This window comes from Eublepharis macularius, chromosome 12, assembly GCF_028583425.1.
Source record: "Eublepharis macularius isolate TG4126 chromosome 12, MPM_Emac_v1.0, whole genome shotgun sequence".
NCBI classification, from domain to species: Eukaryota; Metazoa; Chordata; class Lepidosauria; order Squamata; family Eublepharidae; genus Eublepharis; species Eublepharis macularius.
Window position 1 is genome coordinate 61,882,467 of NC_072801.1, and position 16,004 is coordinate 61,898,470.

At 43.2% G+C, this 16,004-nt stretch overlaps 1 protein-coding gene across 3 annotated transcripts; it reads right to left on the reverse strand.

Annotated features, from left to right (window-relative positions):
* Positions 1-3,962: 3,962 nt before the first annotated feature.
* TMEM143 (transmembrane protein 143) lies at positions 3,963-15,616 on the reverse strand. Of its 3 annotated transcripts, XR_008597930.1 has the most exons (9): positions 15,583-15,616; positions 14,860-15,055; positions 10,738-10,845; positions 10,379-10,573; positions 9,865-10,001; positions 8,767-9,046; positions 6,624-6,807; positions 6,327-6,538; positions 3,986-4,015 (listed from the first exon to the last, which is right to left on the reverse strand). XR_008597930.1 is itself a non-coding variant. In XM_054992257.1 (8 exons), exons 2-8 carry the CDS (start codon positions 15,052-15,054, stop codon positions 6,393-6,395), a joined length of 1,245 nt encoding a protein of 414 aa, XP_054848232.1. In that variant the 5' UTR covers position 15,055; positions 15,583-15,616; the 3' UTR covers positions 3,963-6,392. The 3 variants fall into 3 exon arrangements, 2 of the variants coding, with proteins under 2 accessions (XP_054848232.1, XP_054848233.1); XM_054992257.1 differs by having other exon boundaries at positions 3,963-6,538; XM_054992258.1 differs by lacking the exon at positions 15,583-15,616 and having other exon boundaries at positions 3,963-6,538; positions 14,860-15,084.
* Between the last annotated feature and the right edge of the window lie 388 nt (positions 15,617-16,004).

Sequence of the window (16,004 nt, forward strand, 5' to 3'; positions counted from 1 at the left end):
CTGTTTTGTCAGAAATGCTTAAACAGAGAGAGAAAGAACACATAAAGAGGGTGGTTGAAGAACGGGTCATAGATCTAAGGGGAATAACTAGGCCATTTTATGTTGATTATGAGATTTTTGAAGAGGATTCTGAAGAGCTTGCTGAAGAGCTTCGGTAGAATGCAGGAGCTGAAGCCTTCAGTAAAGTACAAAGAGTCACGTTTAAGGACTGTGTTTGCGGTAGGGGGGAGAGGGAGTGCATTTTCACACATATATCCAAGAAATTGAAAAGCAGTCTCTCTCAGTGTGGCTCAGCTAAAGTAGAAGTTACTGTATGAACCTGTTTTCTGTGCCTGGTATATCAAATGATGACACATTACTGGCTGTAAAGGTTTCCCTTTTTGTTGAAGTAGCAAAATGGTTGGCCTGAGTGTACTGAAAACTGAGGGAGGAACAGAGAAGATAAATCCTAAAATGTCTGGAATTTTAGGTCCTCTGCAAGATTCTCTGAAATGGTTTAAAAAAGCCTCCCGAAAGTGCGTATGGTTGACCTAACACCAGGAAGACCTGGATTCAAATTCCCATCCAACCATGAAACTCACTAGGTGGCCGTGGAGTTGTCACCTTCTTTGATCTACTTTACAAGGTTGTTTGAAAGATAAAATAATAGCGAAAGCCAGAATTCTGCTATATTGCCTCTGGAGGAAAAGGGGCAATAAAATATAGATTGGTGTCTAGAACTATACAAACAGATGCCTGAGGGAGAAAAATACTCAATTCTGTTCCATGCCTGCTATCCTAAGTGGTTTTCCATCAGTAAGGTCCACTAAAGACTCGTAGTTCTGACCTTACCTAGCTGTTATTTTAGTTTCTTTAATTATAATTCTGGTACTCAATATTTATCTCCAGCCTTTTGGCAGAAATTGTAATTTCTGGCTTTCTTCCAAGAGATGGCTGTCCTATCTTTAATGATGCTTTTGAGTAACATTATGCAGAGCTTACACATTTATTGTGCCGTTTTGTAACCGTGCCCACTTCACTAAATAGCATTGCCTTCCAGCAACTGCTATTGTTTTACAAAATGTTCATTTTTCAAGAAAGGTGGTTTGGACTGAAGCAACTGCTTTAAAAAATGCAGAGAGCTCGTTTATACTCTCCAAAAACTACGTGTTGACTGGGAAACCTGATCTAGATGAGCCAGCTCTACATCCACCTGGGTAGGGAAGAAAGGGAAAAAGCAGGATTATGTTGTGACATTACAGAGTGACTTTGCAGAAGGAAATGTACCATTTGCTACAGCTTTGAATAACTTCCCACCTCATATAAGATTGTGAAACACTCTAAAGATAGGTTGGGGATCACTAGAGGCAGACTAATTACTTCTTAACACACTCTTTTGTATTCACAATGAGGATTAGGATTGCCCTGGGAGTCTCTATTGTAGATTTCTACATTGCATGGGAAAAGGGGGGGGGGCAATAGCCAAAGAAGCTGTAGTGAATGATGCACTTGCCAGAAATTTCTATTCTTTGTCACTCTTAAGGGTACAGGAGCTCTTTTGAGATCTGCCAGCACTTCTCAGGACAAGGTAGTCCCCATCCTTCCCCGTTCTTTTTCTGCATGTTTATGTAAAAAAAAGAAGGAGGATATCTATGTAATGCTAAGTGTGAGCACTAAACCAGTGTGGGAATTTTAATTCCAGATGAAACAATCCAAATAAACTATTGCTAGAAGCTGGAGAGGAAGAAGGAAACCCCATGGTAGCACCAGAGCATCGTAGCACAGAGGTGATAAGACATAACCCTAGAGGAACACTTTTATGAAAATCTTTTTTCAGTAATTTGCCAACAGACAATGTAGAACTAGGAGCTATGGCGCTTGTGGGGGTTCTCACACTTTAGTAGCCCAAGGACACTCATTTTTATTTTTTTAAAAAACCCTGTAGATCCCCAAGTTCTTCTCTTCCTCAGAACTATACACCACTCACTGGATAGCCGTTTCAAAGTATACGTAAGCCACCTATGCCTGGTGGAGGCTTTTATTCTCCTATGTTCTTGTCTTGTGAGTTCCGTGCTGGAACAACGCCCAAGCATGCAGGGAGCAAAATGGATCGGGACCATGGTACACAGGTGGTTAAGCCTTCCCTACCATGCCATTTCCCTAACCTGAAATGACACCAGAGAGCCACTATTTGTCCCATTGGGGAAACTGTGTGTACTGATGGGCTACGTGCAATTTTCCCCAGAGTAGTTCTCTGGGGCTGTTAAAACCCTGGCCCTGATTCAGTTTGGCTTATGCAGGCCTTGGAATTAAGTTTCCAGCATGGAATTTGCAGCAGCATCTGACTATGAGGACCTGGGGACAACACAAGGAAAACATAATGCATAGTAAGCTGCTGGGATCCTTATCCCCTGCTATGCTGTAAAAACAAGTTTAAGAAAAATGTTTTTATCTTCTGCAAATGGTCTGCAAGATCAGATCTCAGAGGACAGTTGATTCAACAACTCAGAAGGCCCTGATTCAAGTTTTAACCACTCTCCCCCCCTTGATTGAAAGGCACTTTGTACCAGCGAGAGACTTCCTTACTGGTTAATAATTTCTAGGGAGAAGCTGACTTAACAGCTGTGAAGGGGCCTGGAAAAATGTTCACAGCTGTTTGCAAGAAAGTGGGGAGAAACAGCATCATACAAAACCTAGATTTCTGCTATTCAACTAAAAACTGCCACTGGCTATTAAAGTCCATGGATGCTGAGTGTAGTCCCCTTTGCCTATGGTGAACCCTTTTGGATTGCAAAATGAGAGTGAAAACCAGCTCAGTTTTTTACCAGAAGTAACTTTGACCGCTGCATAAGGACTATATCTCTTCAGTGTCATCCAGCCAGGCAGAGGGCTGAGCTACTGGACCCTGGCAACCCACGAGTGTGCTTTCCAGCCAGTGCTCCCCAGGGAAGTGGATTGCTATTGGTGGCTGACCTAAGAGCACCTACTCTTTGAAAGAGGGGGAAGCTGATCCTGTCCCTTTCCTCTGAAGTGGACTGGCTTTACTCCCATTACTAGAAAAATGAAAGGGGGGCATTTTCGGATTAGGCATGTGCCACAATGAGGCCTTGCCTTGTGCTCTTACAAAGGATTTGGGCATCCCCTGCAGGACCTTCCAAGTTTGAGAAACATTGCATAGACAGCCATTCCCTGCTCCCCCTGTCACCAAGAACAGCACGAATGGCAGGGTGGCTGTGATAATGGAACTAGGCCCAGGCAGTATTAGGGATAAGGGACGCATTTGCAGCTCTTTGCATCCTCAGCCAATGACTCTCTAGCAAATGAGCTGGGCGACCTCAGATATCTGTTGAGCCCCATTCTAACAAAGTTGCTGTGTGGCTAACCAGTGCAATATTTACTTTTTTATAACAGTTATTTCTTATTATCATTGTTGTATAATTTTATTTCAAATTATTGCCTAAAAAGATTAATGTGCTTGTTGGATATCATATGGGGCAGTTGATGATTAAGTTTAATACCAAATGTTAAGAAATTACTATTTAATTAATATTAAATGAAGCTTGGTAAGGTACTAACTAGAATTTATCACAATTATAGCTATTATACTATATAACCTGTCTGGGATAGCCCAGGTGAGCCTGATCTTGTCAGAGCTCAGAAGTTAAGCAGGTGGGCTTTGGTTAACAATTGGATGGGAGACCTCCAATGAAGGCCAGGGTTGCAAAGGCAGACAATGGCAAACCACTTCTGTTAGCCTCTTGCCATGAAACCCCCATCAGAGGGTGCCATAAGTGAACTCTGACTTGAGGGCACTTTCCACCATACCACACTATATAGCATTATAATATAATTGTATTTTTTTTCTTTTTTCCCTTTTCTTTCTCTTTTCTGATGTTGTTCTGATGTTTTATACTTAAATAAAAAAACACCAAGTGACAATTTGCGAAGGTAGGAGAGAGAGAGTCTTTGGATGTGAGGAAATCCTTTATTATACTGAAGATACAGTTCACGCACTTCCTCAAGCCAGCATGATTTCCTACAGATTTAGAAAAGGGCAATCAGCAATATTTTAAGACTCGGCCTGGACTATGGACATAAAAAAAACAGTCTCTTCTCTTAAAAACAGGTCCATGCTTCTGGAAAGTTGCACAGCGCTGTCTGTCCCTTCCTACCACTACACACACCAATCAGTGATTGATAACCTTGAGTGGACATATTGTACAAAAGCATAAGAATTAAACAGGTTCAGGTGCATTAACCAGAGCTTAAAACATATCCAACAGCTTTCTTAGCCTCTGTGAGCGTTAAATTGACAAAACAGTGCAAGCTATACCTCCTGTATTTTGTAGCCTTTTATGCCATTCTTCATATTTCCCTATTTTCCCTGTGTTGTGTATATATTTGTTCTGACAGATTTCACTTCCTGCATCTGACAAAACAGGCTCCAGCCCACAAACACTTCCAGAATTTTGTTAGTGTTTAAAGTGCTACAAGGTTTCTTTTTGGGGTTTGCTGCAAACTCGCTGGAAAGAGAAAACTGTTATAATTACAAACAGCTTTTGCTTGACTCAGCTTTACATCACATTCATTTCTCCATTGGAGGATTTCCTAGACAACTCCCTTTTAGGAGACCCCATGTAATGAAAACCAATTATACCAAATGCTGCTTTTCTTGTCCCTTGAGGGGAGAGGGCAAAGGCAGCCATGCAGCTCTTGGGAAACTGCCAGGGCCCCAGGATTTCTGTTTCACGCAGCCAGCAGCAAACATTATATTCACGGGAACAAAAGGGCTACTTTATCTTACATGTGCCAGGAGCAAAATAACAACATCTTCACTCCAGTGAGGCAGAAAAGGAAAGTCATTTGCAGAGGTAGCTTCCTTAAGAGTCAAATTGGAAAGATTTTTATGTGCAGCACCCTGACCTTGATGGCCTGGACTAGGGCAATCATATCAGATCTCAGAAGTTGACTCAACACCAGTTAGTGCTTGGATGGGAGACCACCAAGGGAGACTAGGGTCGCTATGTAGTGGCAAAGCAATAGCAAACCACGTCTGTTAGTCTCTTGCCTTGAAAACCCCAGCAGGGGTCCCCATAAGTCAGCTGCGACTTGATGTCACTATATACACACATACTACGTGCAGCAAGTGGATAAATATGCCCATCTTATTTTAAACCTATCATCAATCATCCGCCTTGCTCCCCCAAACTCCTCTTGACACATCTGCAGATTTCTGGAATATCAAATAACCACTGTAAAGTGCTAGCTCAATTGTAGGAAGACAGGATAAAAAGTATGGGCCAGTGGACAAATGTATGATGCTGTCCTAGACAGAGCCACACCATTGGTCCATTTAAACTTAGTATTGTCTATACCAGCAGTGGCTCTTCAAGGTCACAGCTAGAGAAGGGTCTCCCAATTCCTGCTTCTCTTGAACTTCTTTCAGCTGGACATGCCAGGGTCTGAATCTGGAACATTCGGCACATAAACCATGATTATTGGGACTTGCATGCAGGAGGGCAGAATTCAGATCTCCACTGGGACTTAAATTTTTCATTTCAAGGTTCCGTCTTGGAACCTGCTTTCCACTACAGGAGGCCTATCCCTGGAATAGGTGAAGCAATAATATGGAAAAAAGCATCTCTGGGCCATGCACAGCATCTCTTTCACAACTTGAAGCGTTGCCTGAACTTATTGATTTAACCAAGACCACACACTTTGTCTTTCAGACTCTCTTTTCTCTTCAAAATGAGAACAAAGAGGAATCTATTGTGCAGTACAGTCTTTCAGGCAAAGCACAAGTGTACCACCAAGCATTTCAAAGTGCTTCAGAAATTACTAAGAGGGGAAAAAACCCTGTTCCCAACAGGAGAGCAAGGGATGTTTTAAAGCCCATCTTGCACTAAATGCAAGAGATTCATTGCTTTGTGCCACTCTCATTTCAATGTAAACAGCCCTGTAAGAAACCGCTCATTCCTCAGAGAAAGGAAAAAAAGCAGTATACCATAGAAGTGCTTTGCATTAAAAGAAAAAAAAAGAGTTGGGAAATTTTAAAAGCAGTTCCTTCCCACCTCCCACCAAATAACAGTGTTTGAGATACAAGTTGGCCTCTTCGCTATGATGTACACCAACTGAAATGTATACCCCATGGTGTGTTTATGCTTTGCCTTACAATATATGCATCCACAGAAGAACAACAGTTAAAAAAAACATGGGTACCCATGCAGCATCAACAGCACACCTTGGGACACCTTTTCCATAATGCCTTGGAAAAAAACAAATCTTCCAATACTCATGCGTTGTAAGCTTGGTATGCTTAGTAATAGGGACTTCTCAAGAGTGCTCACCTTTTCGAACCAAAAGTGCCGTCTAAAATAATTTTAAGGGTTTCCCAACCAGTCATAGGGTTGATCTTAACCATGGGGGGGCCTGCAACCTTGCACTCCCAACTCCTTCAGATGCTTGCAGGCACGTTCAGCACAGAAGGTTATGTCCAGCCCAGAGCGGAGATGTAACCACTCCTGCACATCTTGCTGCAGGTGTTCAACAGGTTTGAAGTCTGGAGACAGAGAAAGACAGGTGAGAGCCCTCTGTTTACTTCTTCAGACCCTCCACCCCATCTGGGAAAAAAAATAGACAATAACCTGCATCCTCCTTCAAGTGGTGCTGCTGCTTAAGGAAGCTGTATGCCAAGATGACCTCCTTTGCATGTTCTTCTTGGGCCCGCAGAATAAGAGAGCCTAGCAGTTCTGAGTTGTTGGACGTACTGCGGTAATACAGCATATGCACCAGCTCAAGGGCATGAACGTTCCTCCGCTGGCCAAAGACCTTGAAAAAGATGGGAAAAACAATTCAAAGCTGTGCTTAGAAAGCCAGGTCTCTGGAAAGGGAGCAAGTGAGCAAGGGTGTAAAAGACATTCTCTAACTAGTGGGTTAGAATAAAAGTGGTAGAGTTCAGACCTCCTGGATCACTGGTAGAAATGGAGTAGAGGTAATCTGGAGAGAAAGCCAGCCGAATGCAATGTTAGAGAAGCAAATTAGAATCAGGCAGACTCTGATTCATATTCACATTAGCTCGTAAACTTATTGAATGATACTCATCCAGTTACTCTATTTCAGGCTAGACTACCTCACAGAGTTTTAGGGTGAGACCTGGCAATCTCTCAGAATCACAAGATCTCCAACTAACAAAGATCAGTTCCCCTGGAGGAAATGGTTGCTTTGGAAGGTGGATTTTATGGCCACTGAGGTTCCTCCCCTCTCCAAACCCCAATCTCCACCCTCAAATCTCCAGGAATTTTCCAGCTCAGAGTTGGCAACCCTATACGGTTGTGAGAATAAAATGGAGGAGAAAGCCATGTACACTTCCCCAAGCTTGCAGGAAGAAGCATAGGATAAAATTGTGAGAGAAAGCACGGTTAAGAGCATTTGCTAGAAAATTAAATACTGGACAGTACAATCTTAATATGTCAAAGGAGGACTTGAACAGCGCAAAAACTGGTGAGAAGTGGAGTGCAGTGCTGTGTGCTCCACACAGAAAGGCACACTGCACCCAACAGGTTTTGCCATGGGATCCCCAAGTGCTGCATTGTATCATTTATTCCTTTGAAGAAAGCTAACATATGGACAAAAGTGAAAAGGGTGTACTTGCAGATGCCATGCAGTGAGGATTAAACCTTGTGACCATCACATGGAGTCTTCATCAACCATGGAGCAGGAGTTTTTGCTCCCGAGATACACACGGGCCTGGTTCTGACTGTGCCTGTTGGTAGAAGCAGCTTTAGCCTCTCCACCCCCATCCCCATTTTCCTGTCCTGAAACAGTCCCAGGAAGTCGCTGTTTGCTCCAGTGGGAAACTCATGTAATGACGGTTTCCCCACTGATGCAAACAGCACTGGGAAAAGGGGCTGAAGCCACTTCTATCCATGAGCCACCGTCACAATTGGAATCAGGCCCACATGTGACCGGAAGGTGCAGAACTCCCACGGGGACTTTGTATTGTGTGAAGCTGCCCCAAGCCTACTCAAATTTGTACAGCTCCAGCTGGCAGACACTTTTTCTCTGCTGTCCTCTCCACTTCCAGACAATATAATCCACCTGACAGAACTTGGAAAAAGCCACAAGCCACACAAAGCCGGCAAATACTAAAGAAAAAGACTCGTACAAAGATGTGCTTTGTTACCCTGCTACCCTGCAGGGAATGCCATGATGTCACACAATGCATGCGACAAAGGGCCAGGGTAGATAACAGGTGGAGAATGTCAGTCAAACAGACAGATGAGGAAAAGAAGTCAATTCAACATACCATACTATCAAGGGATCTCTACAGAAGCATGCATAAAGATGCAGAAGGCTATTTTTAAACAAACCTCATAATGAAAGCTCTTTCCATCTTAATTATCAGCATTTATACCATGCACTAGAATGTCTGGTAAGCCAAATGACAGCCCTGTACAGAATGTCAGTACTGGTTAACCCAAACCAGGGGGGAGGGCACTAACAACTTGCCTAAAGTTGACTTAGCGAATGGTGTTTGTAGCTGAGTAGCTACACTGTAGTAGCTCTCATTTACGGTATTGCGGTGAGCTCTTGATGTTGTGCCGTTATCCAGTCATACATTAGCCTTCCTCATTTGGGACTTCGTTTCTGGCATGTCCTAAAGAGCAGGGCCACATTCCCAAAGGGAAGAGAACTGGGGATCACTTTCAGACACCGGCTGGTTGTGCTATGAGGCTCTGATTAGCATTGCATTTTACTGGCTTCTGCAAACAGCAGCGGCACACGTACCTTCCAAGCCCGGAAAGCCATAAAGGCAGCAAAGAACAGCAGCAGGGAGGCGGTGCCGATCTTGAGGTCGGTAAGGACCACCATGCCCACATTGACAAAGACGGCCAAACCGCTCACTATCAGCATGCTGTTGAGGAGGGCCCTGTATAAGATGGACGTGCGGACTCTGACGGCCGGCAGGAGCTGCTCCAAGCCCTCCAGTGGGATGTCTTTAAAGCACTTCAGCACCAGGTGTGCATTCTTGGTCCGGGCAGCCACCACCACCCTCTTGAAATAATGCCTACCAGGTGAGCAGAAGAAATGCCATAGTAACGTCAGACAGAGCAAATAAAACGTGTTACCCACCATCCAAGGTTAAGAACACAATATAGTTAAGGACTCATCACCCCATCCAGTTTGAAAATCCAGCATTCTACAACAAGAAATCATTCTCCTCTTAAAACTTACGACTCCAAAAGCCTCAGATCTATTAACTCCCCGCTCAACCTAAGCAAACAAAATTAATTTTCCACCAACAGAAATTCCAAGTTTTATGAACCGAAAGGCAATGGTAAAGATAGTAACTTTATAAGCAGCAACTAAAATGTGACAAAATAGCAAAGAAACAAGCTTTTATGTTCTGCAGGCTGAATCTTCCTCCTGGTTGCTAGCCTTTATATTTTCTGAAGAAGAGCTGCCATAGTTTCTGTGTCCTGATAGCCTTTATTGCAACCCATAATCTTTTGTACACTTGTACCAAGTGTCCTTTCGTATAATTAAGTCTGCATAACATCTCCTCCATTTCACCTTAAGTCTGCTATAATGTGCAGGCTGGACTTCCCATCATCTTTTTCTTGCCCCCCCCCCTCTTTTACCAAGACAGTAGGAATGGTGGTGAACATCCAGCCTGAAGGAGAGTTCCAGTGACACTGCCACACATACTATCTTGGCAATCTTCACAGGAAACCTGTGTGCCCAACGCAGCACACCTGTCAGTGACACAGTTACAAGCACAAGCATAGTGATCCAATCATAGCACAGCAATCCACATTCTATGATCCCTTGGGTATACCCACAAAGTCTCAGCTGAGAGGGAGACAGGTTTTTTTTTTCTCTTGCCTGTCTGCAGGAATCCGAGGAGATGTGCCAAAAAAGCCCCTCTGGGCCTGAAGGGTCGTCATCACACGCAGTGGGCCTATGCGTTGGCCGAGAGCCCAGAACTGTATGTACTCGTACTGATCGAGATTCACAGACACCTGCAGAAAGCAAGTCAAGCCTGGAATAAACATACAACTGCTTTGCAAATAAGGTCCAACTGCCTCTAAGCCCCGGTTCACAGAGGCAGGAGAATGAGACAGAGACTTGAAGGAGCAGCATGGGCTGTACGCACCACTTCAGGCTCTAAGTGGAGAATCACATTTTGGAACATAAATTCCACTCTCATTCTGCTACTACTCATATCAACTAGGCACAAATGGCATCCCATACCCACCCACTGGCAAGGTCATCAAAGTCTCAAGTGCTTGGGGTCCTGGGCCTGCATTCAGAAATAGGTCCTTTTGGCTTTATTCACATTAATCCTAATAGGTTGCAGTGAGCAAAAAGGTGTGACCCTCCCCAGCGAAGGCAGCACCTGGACTTCATCATAAGGGTGGTTGACCGCCAGGGCATATGCCAGTGTATCCTCTGACAGACTGTTGAAATTCGCCTGGTCCAGCAATGGTTCCAACTTCCCCAAAACATCCTTTTCTTTTGTTAACCGTTCGGCATCCGTCAAAGAGGTCTCTTGCAGCGTATCCTGGTCGGGGTTGATAGGTTCATAGAGACCCTGAGGAAGGGGAGGGGGACAAATAAGCAGCAGGATGAATGCCATTATTGATATTAATGCTGACCACAATGCCCCATCCCCCACGTTCAACACAAACCACTCCTTTCCAGCACTAAATGGCCAATCCAGCCAAAACCAGGACAAGGGTTTGTGAGTGTCATTACCTTTAGTTGCTCAAGGACAGAGTGGTAGTGGTACAGAAGGGAGGCGTCCACTTGAGAGACAAATGCCAGGAATGAGACTCTCTCTGTGTGGCTGGAGGAGTGGAACTCCTGGGGAAGGAAAACAAGGCAGAAATGAGTCAGAAGCAAGTGATCTGTCCATCAAGGAATCTCTTGTACTGTGTTGAAGTACAGCTGTTTATAAAAAGACACTACACTTAGCACCCAGAAATCACTACCTCTGAAGCAGTGCATGGATGGCCTTGCATTGTCTCTGCATTGTCTCTCTCCTTCACTTTGCATTTTTTATATTAGCCCCAGAGAGGACTGATATCATTTTAGGGTTTGTATGTGTGTTACACATCCACACACACTCTTGATTAAAACACAAGCACACAGAATATACACTAGTAAAAAAGCTTGCAGAGACAGGATACTTTCTGTCACTGAAAATTCTTCCTTTCCCAATCACATGTGTGAATGGTGATCTTTCATAGTCTTCCATTCTGCCATACATGTGACTTGTCTTACTCTCTATTGGAGTGATGGCCACTATTGTGTGATAAGGCTACCAAGTCCTGCGTTAGAGACATAAAGAGTCAGTCACCCCAACTTCCCTAGTAATCCAAGTGACTTGAAATACTTTAAGTCTTTGATGGAATGTCCTGGACACTGTAGTTCAACAGAAACCTTTCAAAAACAAAATCCAACTGGAAGCTGCTGAACTGGAATTCATATGTAAATTTGACTCTGTCAAGCTGGGACTGAATAGGGACTATGAATGGTTATCTCATTATCACAGGTAACTGATTTCCTTTACAGAAGCGAGATCAAGGGGAGTCCAGTGGCACCTGGCGTGGGCTTTCGGGGATCACAGTTCTCTTCGTCAGAAGCATCTGGCGGGGAGGCCTGTGATTCTCGAGGGCTTGTGCTGCAGTGGAATTGGTTGGTCTTGGAGGTGCTACTGGACTCTTTTTGATTTTGCTACTACAGACTAACACGGCTAACTCCTCTGAACCTTTACAGAAGCAAACTGATCTCCATATCAGAAGGAGCTGTTTGCATCTCCATATCAGAAGGAGTTGTTTGCATCTACTCCGCCCTCCCCTCTCCTCCTCTATATCTGACCAGTTTCTTTTGGCCCTCCATGCATCTGATGAAGAGAACTGTGATTCTCGAAAGCTTATGCTACAATAAAATTGGTTAGTCTTAAAGGTGCTACTGGACTCTTTTTGATTTTGCTACTACAGACTAACATGGCTAACTCCTCTGGATCTATGAACATAAATGAGTGAGGCTGAAATGTTGTTACCCATAGAAATGTGTTTTCCCATAATTTGTTGCTGCGTATTCTGCACCTCCCACAAAGGAAGACAAAGCAGAAATATACATCTCATAAACTCACATTTCAAGCTTCTAGTTCTTACTTAAAAGTCTCTCCACCTTTCTACTCTTTACTATAGCTGGGTTGCCAATTCTGAAAGAAAGGAGTCCTGGACAGAAATAAAAAGACATCTGTTTGCTACATATTTCAAGTAGGCAGGAAAGTGTACGGCTGTATCTTTAATTGCATTCTTACATATTCACTCCTGTTGCAACAGTCTCTCAGAATGCTCAACACTGATACTTTTTCAAATCGTTAGAGATTCACAAAGTGCCACCAGCTATGCCTGTCTGCTTGTCAGCAAAATTATTTTGGGAAGATTCAGTGGGTGACCCCTGACCCATCTTCTAAAAGTGGTGCTCTCTGGGCTTAGATGACCACACTGTACTCCTCCTTACGTCTCCAATTGACAAAGCAGTACCATCTTTTTAATATGAATGGGTTGCTCATAGGTACTGGATGCCATCCTGTCATAATCCACTTCTACATGAAAGGAAAATATGTTTCCAGTTCCAATAATTTATAAAATGCAGCATAATCAAAACAGAGCAATATAATTCCTGAACTGTACAATGCAATCCTGGACAGCAAGCAATTCTTAATTCCCTTTACAATCCTTCTCCCTCCTTTTGTTCTGTACCAAGATATCTATCATCCGCCCTCCTTAAAGCCAAGGGAGAAAAGACCAGAAATGTTATGGAGGAGTTTTGGGGGAGCAGTACAGAAAACAAAACCTCCAATGAAACATTTTCTCATTTGGAATAAGTGAAAAACTTTTTAAATACAATGTTTTACTTACTTAAAATGTGTAGCTAGATATTTATGTAAAACCATCTACAGCATTAGAAATCATCCCTGTGTATAAAGTAGACATACAACATATTTTTAGGGATATGTTTATATATGATGAATTTTGTCTACAGTTAATTTGTTATAAGGTGTACAATGATAATATACTAGTGAAGAGTTTAGTGTAATAAAGTTTCACTTAATATCCAAATATGCTGCTAATCCTGTCAAGACTGTGCCCAAATTACACGTTTCTTTATATTTACAAGCCAATGTGTAGGTTTTATTTTTTCCCTACCTTTTCAACAGCAAAATCTAATACATATATGCTAAGGCAGCATAGGGAGAAGTAGTTTGCAGCTTTCTCTCACTATATTGGACATATCTGCAATTTGGATTACAGAAAATTAAGGAATTTATACTTTTTATAAACATGCCAAAATACAAATTTAAATGTTAATCATGTTGTAAATAATACATTTTATGTTGTGAAAGCAACAAAAGTAGCTTCCGTTTGGTAAGAAATTGAATATTGCATACATTTCAGTTTTTTCTGAAAAAAATCCCACCCACCCCAAGAAAAGGTCCCTTGCCATTAGAGAAACAGTCTGCTTGCCCGGTTCATTGCCCACTGACCTACTGAGAGTTACTGGGAGATTTTTTTTTCAAAATGGCACCACATCTGTGGTGCAATGTCACTTCTGTCAGATACCTGGAGGTAATATCACGTCACCAGAGTGATGTTGATGGGGCACTCTAGGATGTGGGCAAAACTCTTGGTCCCTCCCTAGCACTTGTGACATGAGATCCTTTAATTGGAGGTTCTAATAATTGAACCTGGAACCTTCTTCATGCAATCTATGTGCTCTTGAGCTACAGTCCTTCAGTATCTGAGCTCTTCCCTCACCTCTGCGGCTAACCTTATCACTCTGTATGCTCTACAGCACCTTGCTGTAGTTATTTCTCTTAGATATGAGATATATTTCTCTTAAATATCTCTTAGATATGTATACCCTGCTTTTCTTCCCAGAGGGGACCCCAAGCGACTTACAACATTATATTATCGAAGGCTTTCACGGCTGGAGAACAATGGTTGTTGTGGATTTTCCGGACTTTCGCTGCTACACCTCTGAAGATGCCAGTCACAGCTGCTGGCAAAACATCAGGAACTACAATGCCAAGACCACAGCGATACAGCCCGGAAAATCCACAACAACCATCGACTTACAACATTGTTCTTCCCACCGCCATTTTACCTTCTCAACAGCAACCCTGTGAGGTAGATTAGGGAAGGAGAGTGACTGGCCAAATGTCACCCAGAAAGCTTCCGCATCCAGAGCGAGGATTTGAACCCAGGCCATCCAGATGCTTGCCCAACACTGTAATCACTTCACCACACTGGCTCTTGTGGCACTGTGCCTTGTAATGTAGCTGCCTCAAGATGAGAGTGGTTATGGTACTCTGTACACTCTTTGCTAAAGGCAGAAAAAGATTATTCTACAGCAAACAGTTTCAGATGGGTAGCCATATGGGCCGGAGAAGAGCAAGATTCAGGTCTGGTAGCACCTTAAAGACCAATAACCTGGAAATCTACTGGACCCAAATCTTGGTCATCTACAGCAAAATAAATTAAGTTCTGGGCAGCTGAATTATGTGATCTCTATCAGTTATGCAAAGTAAATATGTTGAGATTAAATTACTTTTTATCACTAGTTTTGCATACACTAGTTATAGGAAGGGAAATGGAGGTATCATTCCAGCTACCAGAAATCCTACGCAGTCCTCCTGCCTCCCAACGTTTAAGACGTAACCAGGCAATACTTGCATATTTCTAATACTATGGGTTCAAAACACATAAAAATAATAAAAGCCAAGATTCTGAGGATGCCAAACTTGGTGCTTGCACAATGCAATCAGAAATTTTTGGAGCCTCAATGCAGCAACAATTATACCTTCAGTAGAGTATTAACCAGCTGCTCCTTGGAAAAAGGGATGTATCGCTCCCGATAATCTACTGTCCAGTTCTGTGGTGTTGTTGGTTTCCGCATCTTCCGGTACTGTGCCATTTTAGCAGCTAGGGAGGCTTTGCCACGGGATGGCAACCCGGTAACCCCAGCCCCTAGGACTAACCGTGTCATACACAGCATTCTAGGAGAGTTCAAAAATCATCAATCAATACCAAAAAAAAGTAGTAACCTGTAAAGTTCACTTTCTGTTGCAAAATCAACTGTTCTTCAAACCGACCCCTTATGTTGCTAGCATGACAGAGCTGGCACGTGCCAAGAGCGCGTCTTTTCTGAACGGTTATTAAAGGTTTAACCAACAGAAGGAGACCAAAATCCACCATTGGAAGGGCAGCTTGTGATAAGCACCTGGACCAACGGAGTAACTCTGCACGATTGAACCAAGTCTACAACTTCAGGCGAACTGAACCCAAATTAAACTGGGCCAGTAGGATGGGGTGAAAAGTCAATCACGGATACATTCTCTCTTCGCTGAAATAATGTTTATGTATCAGACATCGCCATCCTACATGACGTCTCCACACATTTAATCTGAACAGCTGTTTCCTCTCCAGCTGTAATAATAAATAAACTTCCAAATCCCCTTTGTAGCCAGTTTAAAGCAGTGGCAGTGCGGAAGCAAAGCTAGCATGCAAAGCGATGAGCTCTAACCTTCAGAGGACTGACATTGACACTACTGCGCATGCGCACGCCTCTACTCGTCTTTCGTTTTGACAACTGCTTAAGTGTTCACGGGGGCGGGGCTTCCTCTTCGCAGGCGCACTCATGATTCGGCTTCAGCCCATTTCACAAACACGTGGTGCGCTTGCGCAGTTCATTCCTGTCTCTGAGATCGGTAAAACTTGTTTAAAACGTCGGCCGGGGGGGGGGCGGACTACGAAGTCATAGACTACCGTAGTTTTTATGGACATTTCCGGTCTACAACTGATCCAGTTTTCCGTTCAACTACCAATAAAAGCAAAAAAAAAAAAAATTAACTAGAGAGAGATTTGGCCCCAGAGCGTCCATAAAAGAGGACAATTTCAGCTTGAATACCACTCTAGTGTTTACTACTCTATGGTCTACTTTGCACG